We start from the raw sequence: 13,493 nt of genomic DNA on the forward strand, positions 1-13,493 counted from the left end.
AGTGAGACTTGGCAAGGGATGAAGCTGCTTTTTCACCTGTGGATGAGACTCTGCTGCTGCTGCCAATCCCTACGATGACGATAGATGTCATGGATTATCAAGTGTTGAACTGGTAACAAAGGATATCATTCATTTTGGGTTTTTAGCCATCTAGCACCATTGGGAAAATGTGGGGTTTTTCCCATCCCAAATCTTAAAAAAATAAAAAATAAAAAGGAGTAAAAAAAGAACAAATTAATGAACCTTGGACCCATCTTGATTTTATATGCTAGGACGTAAGTGATGGAGTACGTTCTTTACGCTGCCCTCGTGATAGATTCTCCTTTGGAAACCCATTTTTTTCCCAAGCATATTCTGTATGGCAATGTTTTCATCAATCATTTCCTGATATGCAACATAATTCTTGTTTCCCTCTGCTTTGCAAATCCTTTGCTGCAGATTCCAGGGAATAGAAGCACATTTAGCACCTTAATATTCTGGATGGCTTCGGATGAACAGGAAAATAAACCTGACAACTGACAAAAGGTTCATAAATACAAATCCATCCCAGCATCTGCTGTCTCTTTCATGCAATAAGAGCGAACACGCAGCCACGGCCCCCACGGCCCAGATGCTGCAGGAGAAAAGCTTGATTGGTCACCCACTTCCTCTCCAAACAGCGCCAGGGGCCTGGCGTTCCAAGTCTGTCTTGATTTGATATATAGCTTTATCTGCTTGCCAGAGATGCGAGAGACTTAGAAACTGTGGGGGAGTCCTCCTGAACGGCCATGGATCAAAATGGACTTTGCAATGGGTTTTTAAATGGAAGCTCACACAGGGAAGATGGGGGGGGAGCAGTAGGGGGACGAGGCAGGAGGACGATGGCCTTGGATGAAGACGGAAAAATAAGGCAGAATCTTAGCTAATTAACACACCTAATTATGGGAATTTCTTTTTGAAGGACAACAGCTCTTGTTAGTCTGCTCTACTCATGAGGGTCCTTCTTAGCACAAACAAGAAGGCTTCGCTCCAGTGATACCTGCTAATTACTGTCAGAATTAAAAGCTGAAGGCCACCTGGAGATCGCCGGGGCCTGATGACAACTTGCTCCAAATGGCTTTTCAAGTGACTCCCTCCTCTCTCCACCCTCAGCCTTCTCAGCCCCCACCCCGCTGCTTGGGGGAGGGGAAGTTTTAGGTCTCCCTGGCCAGCCCGACTATTTTGTTCGTAGCAAAATCAATGACAAGGGTTCCATTTTAGGCTTCCAGCTGTAGCAAGATATTCCAAATGGGTGGAAATCAATCCAATTGAAGTACCCTTGAGCACAAATCAAATGAGACTAGACTGCAATCGAGGGAAATTATAGTCATAACTTTGCTTTAGAAATGAACTGAAGCCGGCTCTCTCCACATGATCACGGAAAATGGGACAGATGCTCTCAGCTATCAACAATGAGGCAGGTGCCAAAATTCCTTTTTTGCTAAAGAGCAGTTATTAAAATGTCTTTATCTATCTGGGGCGTGTCATCAATATTGAACAAAAGCAAGGAGGGTCAGTGAGAGAATAGTAAAAACTGAGCCTTTTCCAGGGACCCTTGACCCGACTTCTAGCCCCCCACTTAATGACGGTCTTTAAGTGGAACTTCTAACGCTCAGTGTCAATTGACAGAAATATCATGCTCCAGAATGGTTAGCAAGCTGGCTTTCTGGGAGTCTGCTTTCCAAATTGTGCATCTCTCTGTTCTTTTCTGAAATGGACTGTCTAAGAATCACACATAGCCAGCAAATCCGTTGACATAGCTCCACTCCACATGGCTCCCGACTCCCACCAGAGCTTATGAATAGATGCACAATATTCCCCGGCTCCACTCGTACATGACGATATATTCCTGGAAACCATGTTGGGTGGCAGGCAGAAAAAGGGTGGAAGGATCTTGGGAGTGGGATCGGAGAATTTGAGGTCAGAGGCTCTCAACTACTAAATACACGTGGGATTTGGGGAGAGTTCTTGCACTTTCCTGGGGGTCAGCTTCCTCATCGGCAAAAGGAGGTGGTTGAACTTAAGACAAGGGAAGGTCCCTTCTGGCTCCCAACCTACGGTGCTTTAAAAAAAAAAATCACTATAGTGTTTGTGCAACTGAATATGTTCAGCATCCTTGAGAGAAAGGAGCTGATGAAGGTGATGGGAAATTAGGTGATATCCGGGAATGGGAGGACTGATTAGAGAATGGAAACACAAGGGAAGAGGGGGAGAAGGAAGATATTTCCAAGGTCTCGTGGAATTAAGATGCCCAGAAAGTGACGGACTGGGGTTTGGGCCCGGCGACTTACGGAGAACTTTAATAATCAGGGGCCCAGAGCAGGAGGTGCGGGGCTGCTTCACCCCGCCTTCTGCAGAGGCAAAAGATGGACAAAAGTCGCAGGGTATTAAAATGGCCATGAATTATTATCATCTATTGATATTTTGATTATTGCTACCACTGATGTCATGCCAAGTACCCGGATGTGCGTGTCTGTAATGCTTTCGGATGTAAGGGGCAGTGGGGTACGCTGGTTCTGGGGGTCCAAGGGACCCCTCTGGCACTCCGGCCGGTAACCGTGCATCAAACCCCCCCAGGGACCCGACCTCTTCATCGGCCACACTCAGCGGTCCCTGCCGGCCCCAAAGCTGCGGCCCTTCGGTGGGCGCTTTTTCTCGGGACAGCCAGGGCTTGCGCTGCGGGGGAGAGAAGGCAGGTCCTCACGGGGAGTGGCTGGGATGGCCTCGGCGCGAGCAGGACGAGTTGGAAAGCGCTTCTCTGGGCCAATCAGCGGACCGCCTTCCCCTCCTGAGGGGCCAAAGAGCCAGGCGCCTCCGGGCCGCTGAGTGAGCGCGCTGGGCTCCGGCAGGGGACAAAGAGCCTGCGATGCGCTGCGGAGAAGAGTCCCCGCAGTTCCGCTTCGTCCCTGAGCCCGGCCCCTCACACCGCGCCGCGGGCCTTGTCCGGGCGGGACCTCGCACAAGTCCCCGCTCCTGCCTCGGTTCCCTTCCTTGCAAAACGGAGACAGTGACAGAATCTACCCCCCGGTGCCGGACACGCAGGCCCTGGAATGCTTGCTCCCTTCTCTTCCCCGCGGGAGTCCCGCGCGGAGTCCGGGCACAGTCCTAACCCGAGAGGCTTCGGCGGTCCCTGGCCCATGCGGGCGCTCTGCAAGCAGCTGTCCCCACTCCCGGGGAGCCTCCATCTTCCCGGGCCCGAATGACCTAGGGGACCCCGGCTGCTTCCTGGACCCCGGGGACGCCTCAGCGGTGACAGGCCGCCTAGGGCCCTCTGGCCGAAAGAGCTTCGCAGCGCAAGGCGCAAAGAACTCGCTTCTCCCACGGGCGCACAAGGACACGCGCACGCACGCGCATATGCACAGACATGTGTACACAAGGCACGTGTGCACATGCACGCACGTGCACAGGCACATGTATACAAGTGCACACGCAGGCACGCACAGGCACACATATACACAAGGCACGTGTGCACAGGCACGCACGCGCACAGGCACATGTATACAAGTGCACACGCAGGCACGCACAGTCACACATATACACAAGGCACGTGTGCACATGCACGCACGTGCACAGGCACGTATAGGCGACGCAGGCACGCAAGTCACACAATACACAAGGGCATTTACGTGCACGCACGCAGAAGGCACATATCAAGCGCACACGCAGGCACGCACGGGCCACATATAACAAGGCACGTGTGCACAGGCACGCACGCGCACAGGCACATTGTGCTGCGTACACGCAGGCACGCACAGCACACATATACCAAGCGACGCAGCACACGCCGACAGGCACGAATGCGCACGCAGGCACGCACAGCCACATATAACGCGCACGGTACAGGCACGCACGCCAGCAGGCACATGTCTGCCGCACACGCAGGCACGCACGGGCAACATATTACGCAGCACGGTGCACAGGCACGCACGCACAGGCACATGTATACAAGTGCACACGCAGGCACGCACGGGCACACATATACACAAGGCACGTGCAACGACACGTGCACAGGCACGAGGCGCACGGCAGGCACGCAAGGCCACATATAATTATTGCGGTGCCAGGCACGCACGCCGCCAGGCACGGCAAGCGCACACGCAGGCACGCACAGGCACACATATACACAAGGCACGTGTGCACAGGCACGCACGCGCACAGGCACATGTATACAAGCGCACACGCAGGCACGCACGGGCACACATATACAAGGCACGGGCATCATGCCAGACGGCACGTAAAGGGCAGGCACGCCAAGTCCCATTAGCCACGCACGGCACCACGCAGGCAATGTGCCGGGCGCACCAGGCACGCAAGGCACAATATCCAACACGAACGCCGCATTGGCACGTGTGCACATGCACGCACAGGCACATGTATACAAGCGCACACGCAGGCACGCACAGTCACACATATACACAAGGCACACGTGCACAGGCACGCACGCATGCACACGCAGACACACACACAGAGCTCCATAGCTTAGGCTAAAGCTTTAATTAAAAATGCCTTTTAAGTAGGCCTTGCTCTGCCCCAGCACTAGAGGGCTGCCCGCTGGCGCCTCGGGCTCCATGTCAAGGCCAGGCCCCTCAGTCAGCCCAGGTCGGGCTCAGGGCTCAGTGGAGAAGGGGACGTCCCTCCCCCGCCCCGCAGCCCGGTGTAACCCCGCGCAGGAGGCCGAGCCTCCCCAGGGCGGATCTCGGGCTCTGCCCCGCCCCAGCAGCCTCCTGGCCTCATTAGCATGAGCAGCGTCCCTGCTGCCGGCGCCCCCTCCCCCGCGGGCGCACCGGGGGGCCCCAGGATCACTGGCCCCTGGAACACGTAGAGCGGAAAGGCTTTACGGAGAGCGGCGGGGCTGGCGGCTCAGCTGCGCCCCAACCCGCCGGGCTGGGCTCCCCGCTGAGCCCCTGCCAGACGCCCCCTTGTCAGTCTGGCGGCCGCAAGCAGTTCTAATCCCTGCCTCTCGCCAGGGTGACAACAAGGCTCTCCCCCGGCTTCTCTCACGCTTCCTTCCCCCTCACCCTCTTGCCTTCCTCCCTTTCTCTGCTGCAGCTTCCTCATTCTTTCGTCTTCTCTCCTTTCCCCTATTTTCTCCTCTCTTCTCTTCTTTCCTCTCTCTTGTCCCCATCCTTGTCTCTCTCCCATTTCCTCTCTCCCTTCTCCCCTCTTTTTTCTCTCCCCTCTCATTTCTTCTCCTCCTCCTTCCCCCTCCCCCTCTCCATTTTTCTTCCTCTGCCATATGTTCTCCTCTTCTCCCATATAACCCTCTCTCCCTGTCTCTTATCCCCTTTTCTTTCTCTCCTTATCTTCCTCTTTTCCCCATCCTTTTCTCTCTCCCATTTCCTCTCTCCCTTCCCCCCTTTTTCTCCCCTCATTTCTTCTCCTTCCCCTCCCTCCATTTTTCTTCCTCTCCATTTCTCCCCTTCTCCCAAAACCCCTCTCCCTGTCTCTTATCCCCTTTTCTTTCTCTCCTTATCTTCCTCTTTCCTCTATCATTTTCTCTCTCCCATTTCTTTCTTCTACATCCTTCTCTCCCCTGCTTTCTTCCCTCCCTACCCCCTTCTCATTTCTTCTTCTTCCTCCTCCTTCCCCCTCCCCCTCCCATTTTTCTTCCTCTGCCATATGTTCTCCTCTTCTCCCATATAACCCTCTCTCCCTGTCTCTTATCCCCTTTTCTTTCTCTCCTTATCTTCCTCTTTTCCCCCATCCTTTTCTCTCTCCCATTTCCTCTCTCCCTTCCCCCCTCTTTTTTCTCTCCCCTCTCATTTCTTCTCCTCCTCCTTCCCCCTCCCCCTCTCCATTTTTCTTCCTCTGCCATATGTTCTCCTCTTCTCCCATATAACCCTCTCTCCCTGTCTCTTATCCCCTTTTCTTTCTCTCCTTATCTTCCTCTTTCCCCTATCTCCCTTTCTGTCTCCTCTTTTCCTTATCTTCCTCTCCTCTCCCATCTTCTAAGCTCCCTGGAAATCTCCTAGATCAACTTGAACCTGTAAAAAGGGAGGAAAAGACATTTACTAATAGTCTCCCCGTTATCCGTAGACTAGAACAAAACTAAGATAGTTTTTATCTAATGACTCAATGTTGCTAATAGGTACAGTCTCCCTCATCATCAAACCTTGTTACCAAAAATGTTAATAAGTATTTTTTTTTATTTTTGTTACTTTCCATAGTCAATGGACAACCAGAAGGATCTGGGAAAGTAAAAAGATTTAATAACTCAGGAATTATCCTTAACTCCAAATAACTGAGGTTTGTCCAGACTTTGCCAACTGGGAAACTGACCAATTTGTTAATTCACTTTCTACCCATTCATAATGATCAGGCAACAGATGGCAAGTCAACCCTGATCACTGAAAGGGCAAAGATGTCCACGGAAGGAGAGAATGGTTATTTGGTTTTTCCAGGCTGTGAGCATAAGCTACAGCCACTAAACTGCCCTTGATATTTCTCGGGGCATCAATAGAATGAGGAAGTAGATAAGTAGGACACTGGGAGGCAACTTCCTGCCACGGAAAGAGATCTTACTGTGCCTCAGGAAAGCTGCATTTATGTCCCAGATCAACCACTTTTCATTGATTCAATAAATGCTTAGTATGGGCCAACTGTTTGAATCACATAAAAATGAAATGACACAGTGCCTACCCCTGAGGGGTTTACAAGTCTAGTAGAGGCAATGAGACAAGTATACCAATCACTAGGATTCAAGATAGAATAAAAATTAAAGTACTGGGAAGAAATCTGATGAGAAATAAAGAGATCAGGGAAGTACTTCACAGAAGCCACTTCTGTCTCAGTTTCTCCCTCTGTAAAATGAGGATGCCTGGACAAGAGGATCTCTAAGGTCTAGATCTAAATCTGTGATCCTATTATGGCCTCTCTGAGTTCCCCTAAAATAGGGGTAATTATATATATATAATATATATAAAAATATATATAATATAATATATATAATAATTATATATATACATATATATATATTCCCAAAAAAATATTCTGAGAAGCAAGCAAAGTTATCTATGTGTAAGGCTTTCAAGCTCCCTACACAAGTTTACTTTCAGCAATAATCAGAAGTGGAGAAGATTGTTTCATATGGGATGTGATACAGACCTTGCCAAAATTCTCCCTACTCAAAAAATATCTCCGTACCACCCAAGCCTCCCACATACTAGAATTCTTCCTCTCAGCCTTTCCTTTTAGTTAAAGCAATAAAAGCCACTCTGAATGAGCAATATATTACCCTGTAAGAGTTATAGCTAATCCTCCGGCAACTATTGGCATCTTAATAGGAATTAGTTGATCGGACTCTTTCTAGTTGCTTAGTAAGTTTCTGAAAAAGTGGATTTTGGATTTGTTCACAGGGAGTCGAGAATAAAAAGGAAGCAGAAAGTGAGGAAGAAAAGGATGAGAGAGGAAGGGAGAGAGAAGCAAGGAAGGAGAAAGGAGAAAAGCAAAGAGAGGAAAAAAGGAGAAAGAAAAAGAGAAGGGGGAAGAGAAAGAAGGAGTAAGAGGAGAAGGAGAAAAAAGAGGAGGGAGAGAGAAAGTGGGAGAAAGGGCAAAAGGAAGTAAACAGTAATTTATTAAATGCCTACTATGTGCCAAGTGTTATGATAAGAGCTTAACATAATGATAAGAGCTGAGGAAACTGAGGCAGGCAGAGATGAAGTGACCAGCTCAGGGTCCTACAGCTAGTAAGTGTTTGAGCATTTAAAGAGGTCTTTCTGTGGTGCCCCCAGTTGCCTAAGAAGGAAAGAAAGTTTCAGCCATGAGACATGGTGGCCGAGGGAAGGTAAGAGTTCAAACTTGGAATTGAATGGAATCATCAAATATCCAAATAGGAAAGAATTGCAAAAGAGATCACATCCAACCTTTTCCTTTTATAGATGAAGAAACTGAGACCTTGAACAATTGAGGCTTGACTTGTACAAGGTCACACAGAGCAGCAGAACCTCGGCTTCTAATCTATACCCCTCAAAACACATCTTTGAAAATGACATTTCCATAGATTCATCCATTCCCTGTCTGGTCATTGTTACTTAAATACTCTGAGTATAAATATAGTCCAGCCTTCCCCCAGCGCTGGAATTGGAAAAGCTCCCCCAGTTTAAAGGCGTATTTTGCCTTCAAACCATCCTAGGCCAGCCCTCACTGATGTTTCTTTCACCAAACCCACCAGAGTACATACTAAGTATTACATATGCTCTTAAATACTACAGTTTGTAACACAGAAATACATCAAGGCTCTGGGTCAAGGGCCTAACTCCATTATGTACATGATTCAGACTGAAGACAAGGGACAAGGAGGTGTATGAGGTCATTTCAGAGTCTTCTCAGCCCTGTAATTCTAAACTAGAAAATGCTCTTTCCTAGAAAAAACACATAAGCATCTTCTGAGATAGCTTGATCCTGCTGATAAGCAAGAGTCAAAAGCTTGAAGCAGTGCTGGATCAATTCCAGGTATACTGGGTGAAGAAATGAATCTTTAAGAAAGGATTTGAAGGCAGGAAGAGATGGTCACTGACCTTTATTCTAGAAGAAGTTGGTGATTGTGATCCTTAAAAGAGTTACCAGAAGGGCAACTGCAAAATCTTTCTAGTAGTGTGAAAATGAGGCAACAAATCGGGGTCTCTGAAGCATCCCATCCTCCGATTGTTCATTGTTATCTGGTATAGCCTTCATACCCACCCAGGAAATCAATAAACATTTATTAAGTATTTATTGCATGCTGGGTCTTATGAAGCATTGAGGAAACAAAGAAAGGCAAGAACATCATCCCATTACACAAGGAACTCACTCTTTAACAAAAGCTATAGCAAAGTTACTTTGCATTTATAAGAGAAAGAGAGTAATGGTAATTGAGAAGCTAGTGGCACAATAAATAAAGTACTAGGCGTAGTGTCAAGGAAAATTTCAACAATCCAGCCTCAAGACACTTAGTGGCTGTGTGACCCTAAGCAAGTCACTTGATCCTGTTTGCCTCAGTTTCTGTAAAATGAGCTAAAGGAAAAAAAAATTGGCAAATTGCTTCAGTATCTTTGGCAAAAGAAAAAACAACAACAAAACAAAACCAAAAAAAAAAAAAAAACCCTAAATGGGATCACCAAGAATTGGACAGGATTAAAATGACTAAACAACAAGGGAAGGTTATGTCCTTGGCAAGACACTGAATTTGGGGGAAGAGGTGGGCTGGAGAAAGACAAAGAAAGATCTTAAAGGAAACTAGAGAAGTTAAGAGGTAAAAATTAAAATGAAGAGCATTCCAAGTATGGGGGGAGACAGCCGGTGCAAATATAAGGGGTCAGGAAATAGTGTCTTGTGTAAGGAACAGGACTGTATTACTGTAGCTGTGTCATAAAGCATATAAAGGAGATTAGAGTATAAGAAGAAAAAGGAGAAAAAGGGCATGCTGTTAAGAGCTTTAAATGCTAAACAGAGGGCATTATATTTGATCCTGGAATCAAGAGAAGCTGTTGGAGTTTAGGGGGTTACATAAGATCACACTCTAGGAAAACCGCTTTGACAGCATGGAGGATGAATTGGAGAGAGAATAGGTGGAGAGAATTATTGGAACCTCCATTGCCTTCGATTCTGGTTCTCCAGAAACCATGGTGTTTTCATATTTCCCAAACAAATAGCAATACCACCAGTTTTCTACTTAACTGATTGCATGTGCCATCCCTCAATGAAATGTCACCATCTTAAGGATGTGGATTAAAGCCTCTTTCCACCTTCGTTAACCTCAATGACTATATAATCCCTGCCTTGCACACTGTAGGTGATTAGGAAATACAGGTTGGATGGCTAGTTTGAATTAAAGAGGGAACGAGATCCCAATTAAACCACTTTAATTGAACCCACATCCTTCCTCAATTATAGTAAGAGACTGATCTCTCCCATTGAATCTATACCAGAAAGTTGGGTAGAGAAAAGCAACTGAGGGTGATCCAAACTCTATACAAAGCTAGGGGAAGCTGGCTTCGGAGATAGGAAGAGTATAAATTGAATTTCAAAGTCGGTGAGAAGCTGGTGAAAGAGCAGCAGAGTTACAATGGCAAGTGAAAAAAGGACGTCTTGGCTACAGCAGAGGAGGGAGTGGGAGGAAAGGCAGGCCGGCCAGGGAGGAAGGGATGACAAGAGTCCAGATGGGAGTTCATCCAAAGAGTTACGTCAATGGAAATGAAAAGAGGCAAATGTTGGGGGAAAGGAAGGAAGCAAATTTGTTTGCCATATTGACTAGCTCTAGTTCTAAAGCATCGTGATATTCTTTAGTTGGTCTTATAGACAACCCAAGGTAGACATTTTTCTTCATGTGAGCTATTCCCCAGACAAATGAGGTTCACTTGTTCCAGTCAAACTTTGAAAATCTACTTGTACCCAAATTCTTGTATTCTCTCCCTTGCAAAAAGACAAAATTCTAAAATGAAATAACAGAATCTTAGCATAGGAAAGAACTTTAAAAAACTGAACAAAATTATTCTTTAACTGCTCAGACAAATGACTATCCAGCTTCCACTTGAACACCACAAATAAGAGAGGACCCACTGTATCAAAAAAAAAAAAAAAACCCAACAACACATTCAGTTTCTGGACAGGATTATGATCTGAAAGAATCAATTTCAGGGAAAAATTGAGTTGCATGGAATTCAATTCAAGCATCCACTGTGTGCCAGGCTAAGTGCTGGGGACACAAATAAGGAGCTGCCCTCAAGGAGTTTACCGTTTAATAGGAGAAAACTACACAGGAAAGACAACCAAAAAGCATAAGGGGGAAGGTGTGCAAGATATTCAGTGGAGTCAAATCCAAGCAGAGATGCTCATGGAAAATGGAGAGTTATCTGAAGGTTCTGGGCCCTCTCTAAAGAGAGACTTTAGAAGGAGTGGTTCTAACCTCCAGGCCTCTAATCATAGGGGTGAGATAGCTGAAAGACATTAGAGGGTTTGATTATTTAAAAACTGAATCACTCCAGCAGGGCGATGGATAAGATTTCAGCTGATTGGCTTATTCTGGTTATGTTCCTTGAAGTCCAAACCAAGCCCAGTAGCTGATGTTACTGTGGAGCCATACAGAGAGAGCATATTATTCTGGATTCTATCCTACCCATTGCTCAAGGGGTCAAGCAGAACACGCCTGCTCTTTCTTCCATGGGAGCCCTTCAGACACTGGCGGACAACTACTGGGTCTCCCATCCCCATTCTTCCCTTCTCCAGTCTAAATATCCCTAGTGCCTCCAACCAGGTTTCAGAAAGTACAATCTCAAGGCTCCCCAGCTTCCTGGTCACTACCTTCTGATGCGTTCTAACTCTCTAAATGGAGCAGCAGAATCAAAGGCAGCACCATGTGCTGATGTGTCCAGAACAGAGTGACGGGATTCTCACCTCCTTTATTCCAGATCTACGGCTCTCAATGTAGTCTAGAACATTAGTTCTATTGCCCACCATATCAAACTGTGGGTTCATATTGAACTAAATAGTCTACAAAAAGAAACTCAGATCCTCACTCAAATTATTGTCTAACCATGAATCTTTGCTCTGTGTATATGCAATTGATTATTTAATCCTAAAGGTAGAATTTTGCCTTTATACCCATTACATTTCAGCTTATTAGATTTGACACATTTTCTAATCTGTCAAGATAGTTTTTCAATCTGACTCTGTCAACCCACATGTTAGTTATGCTTCCCAGCTGCATCAGCTCTAAATTTAATAAGCAAGCCATCTGTATTTTCCTAGGTTCTATGAATCTATTACTTCCTTCAAGGGCTTTTCTTCTACACTTGTGTTTGTCCATTCTAGTTCCTACAACTAGAATGAATTCCCTGCCTCTTGAAAATACTAAGAACTCTCCAAGATCAAATTCAGTTGTGATATTGTGCTCTGTATTCTTCAAACAAGTTAAGTCAACAAGTATTTAATATGCACTATATGCCAAGCAGTCTGCTAAACACTGGGGATACAAAGAAAGTGCCCCCCCAAAAAAATTCCCAGTCCCTATTCTCAAGGATTCACCATCTAACAGAGGAAGATAATTTACAAAATAAAAACAACATAGAAACAAGCTATAAATAGGGCAAATTAAAGATAATCAACAGAAGGAAAGCATTAAGGAGGAATGGGGAAGACTCCTCAGAGAAGGTGAGATTTTTGACTACATGAAGAAAGCCAGGGAAGCCAAGGGGTAGAAATGAGAAGGGGGAGAAGTCTGCGCATGGGAGCAGCCAATGAAAATGAACAGGGTCAAGAAAGAAGGTGTTTTGCAAGGAAAAAGAAAATTCAAATCAGTCACTGTATTGCAGAGTATATGGGGATAGAGGAGACAAGGAGAAGTAAGGTGTCAGAATACCAGAAAAGTAGGGGGTAGGGTAGAAAGGACTTTAAAAGTTAAACAGGAGATTTTATATTTGCTCCTGGAGGTGTCCCAGAGCCACTGGAGTTTTCTGAATGGGGAGATGACTTGGAGCTGTGCTTTAGGAAGATCACATTGTTCCTGGCACATAATAGACACATGTTTGTCCTTCCTTTGTGAAAAGGACCAGTGACATCATGGTGATGTCTGAACTCTTGCATGAATTGGATTTAAATGAGGCATAAATGCATAAAATCATCAGCCTTATTCCTCCAGAGTCATTGGTGTCCAGTGGCGGGACAAAAGTCAGGATGACTGGTGATGGCCTGGGATGCAGCGGATGTCTTTGATGTCAGACTAAGCTCTAAGCCACCATCAGGGCACCTTCATGGCCACTGGAATAAGTTGTTCTCATCTACCCATTCCCCAGGGAAGTCTTCTCATGCTCAGGGTAGACACCCCACAAGACATCAATGGCTTTGGGACCCATGGGTTACCCTCATCATGGTTTAGTCCATTGGCTGAGACAGTTTACAGAAATATGGCCACTGTGTGTGCTACAACTTCTTGGAGCCATGGATAGGAGCTGGGTGAAAGGTAGACCCCAAAGATAGGTGTGCAGCCCTGAAAAGGGCAGCTTCCATCAGAGCTGCCAGCTTGAAGAGCTTCTTCTTCCTTTGTTATAGTAAGTGACACAGTAGATAACACTCCAGGTCTGGAGTCAGAAAGACCCGAATTCAAATCTAGTCTGGGAAACTTACTAGCTGGGTTGGACAAATCATTTAGCCTGTCTCAATTTCTTCAACTGTAGAATGGGAATAATAATAGCATTTACTTCCAAGGGTTGTTATGAGAATCAAATGAGATAGCCCAGTGTCTGGCACATAGTAGGTACTAAATAAATGTTTACTACTACTACTACTACCTACCACTACTAACTACTACTACTGCTACTATTACCTACCACTACTAACTACTACTACTGCTACTACTACTACAGCTGCTGCTGCTGCTACTAATTGTTTCTACTTTTCTCATGTACTTATCAGGTTCCATTCTGAATTTTAGTTATTCTTGAACCTTTAATCCCCTTCCCCACAAATAGACCATGTGCTATTCACCCTTGTATACATCCCTG

At 46.3% G+C, this 13,493-nt stretch overlaps 1 protein-coding gene across 1 annotated transcript; it reads right to left on the minus strand.

Annotated features, from left to right (window-relative positions):
* Positions 1-3,640: 3,640 nt before the first annotated feature.
* LOC116419557 (keratin-associated protein 10-8-like) lies at positions 3,641-4,375 on the minus strand. Its single transcript, XM_031940257.1, has one exon. The coding sequence runs from the start codon at positions 4,373-4,375 to the stop codon at positions 3,641-3,643; it is 735 nt and encodes a 244-aa protein (XP_031796117.1).
* Between the last annotated feature and the right edge of the window lie 9,118 nt (positions 4,376-13,493).

The sequence above is a fragment of the Sarcophilus harrisii genome, chromosome 5, assembly GCF_902635505.1.
Source record: "Sarcophilus harrisii chromosome 5, mSarHar1.11, whole genome shotgun sequence".
Classification (NCBI taxonomy): domain Eukaryota; kingdom Metazoa; phylum Chordata; class Mammalia; order Dasyuromorphia; family Dasyuridae; genus Sarcophilus; species Sarcophilus harrisii.

Coding starts and splice junctions, on each gene's coding strand:
- LOC116419557 (XM_031940257.1), bottom strand. CDS start 4,375: ATGTGCACACGTGCCAATGCGGCGTTCGTGTTGGATATTGTGCCTTGC.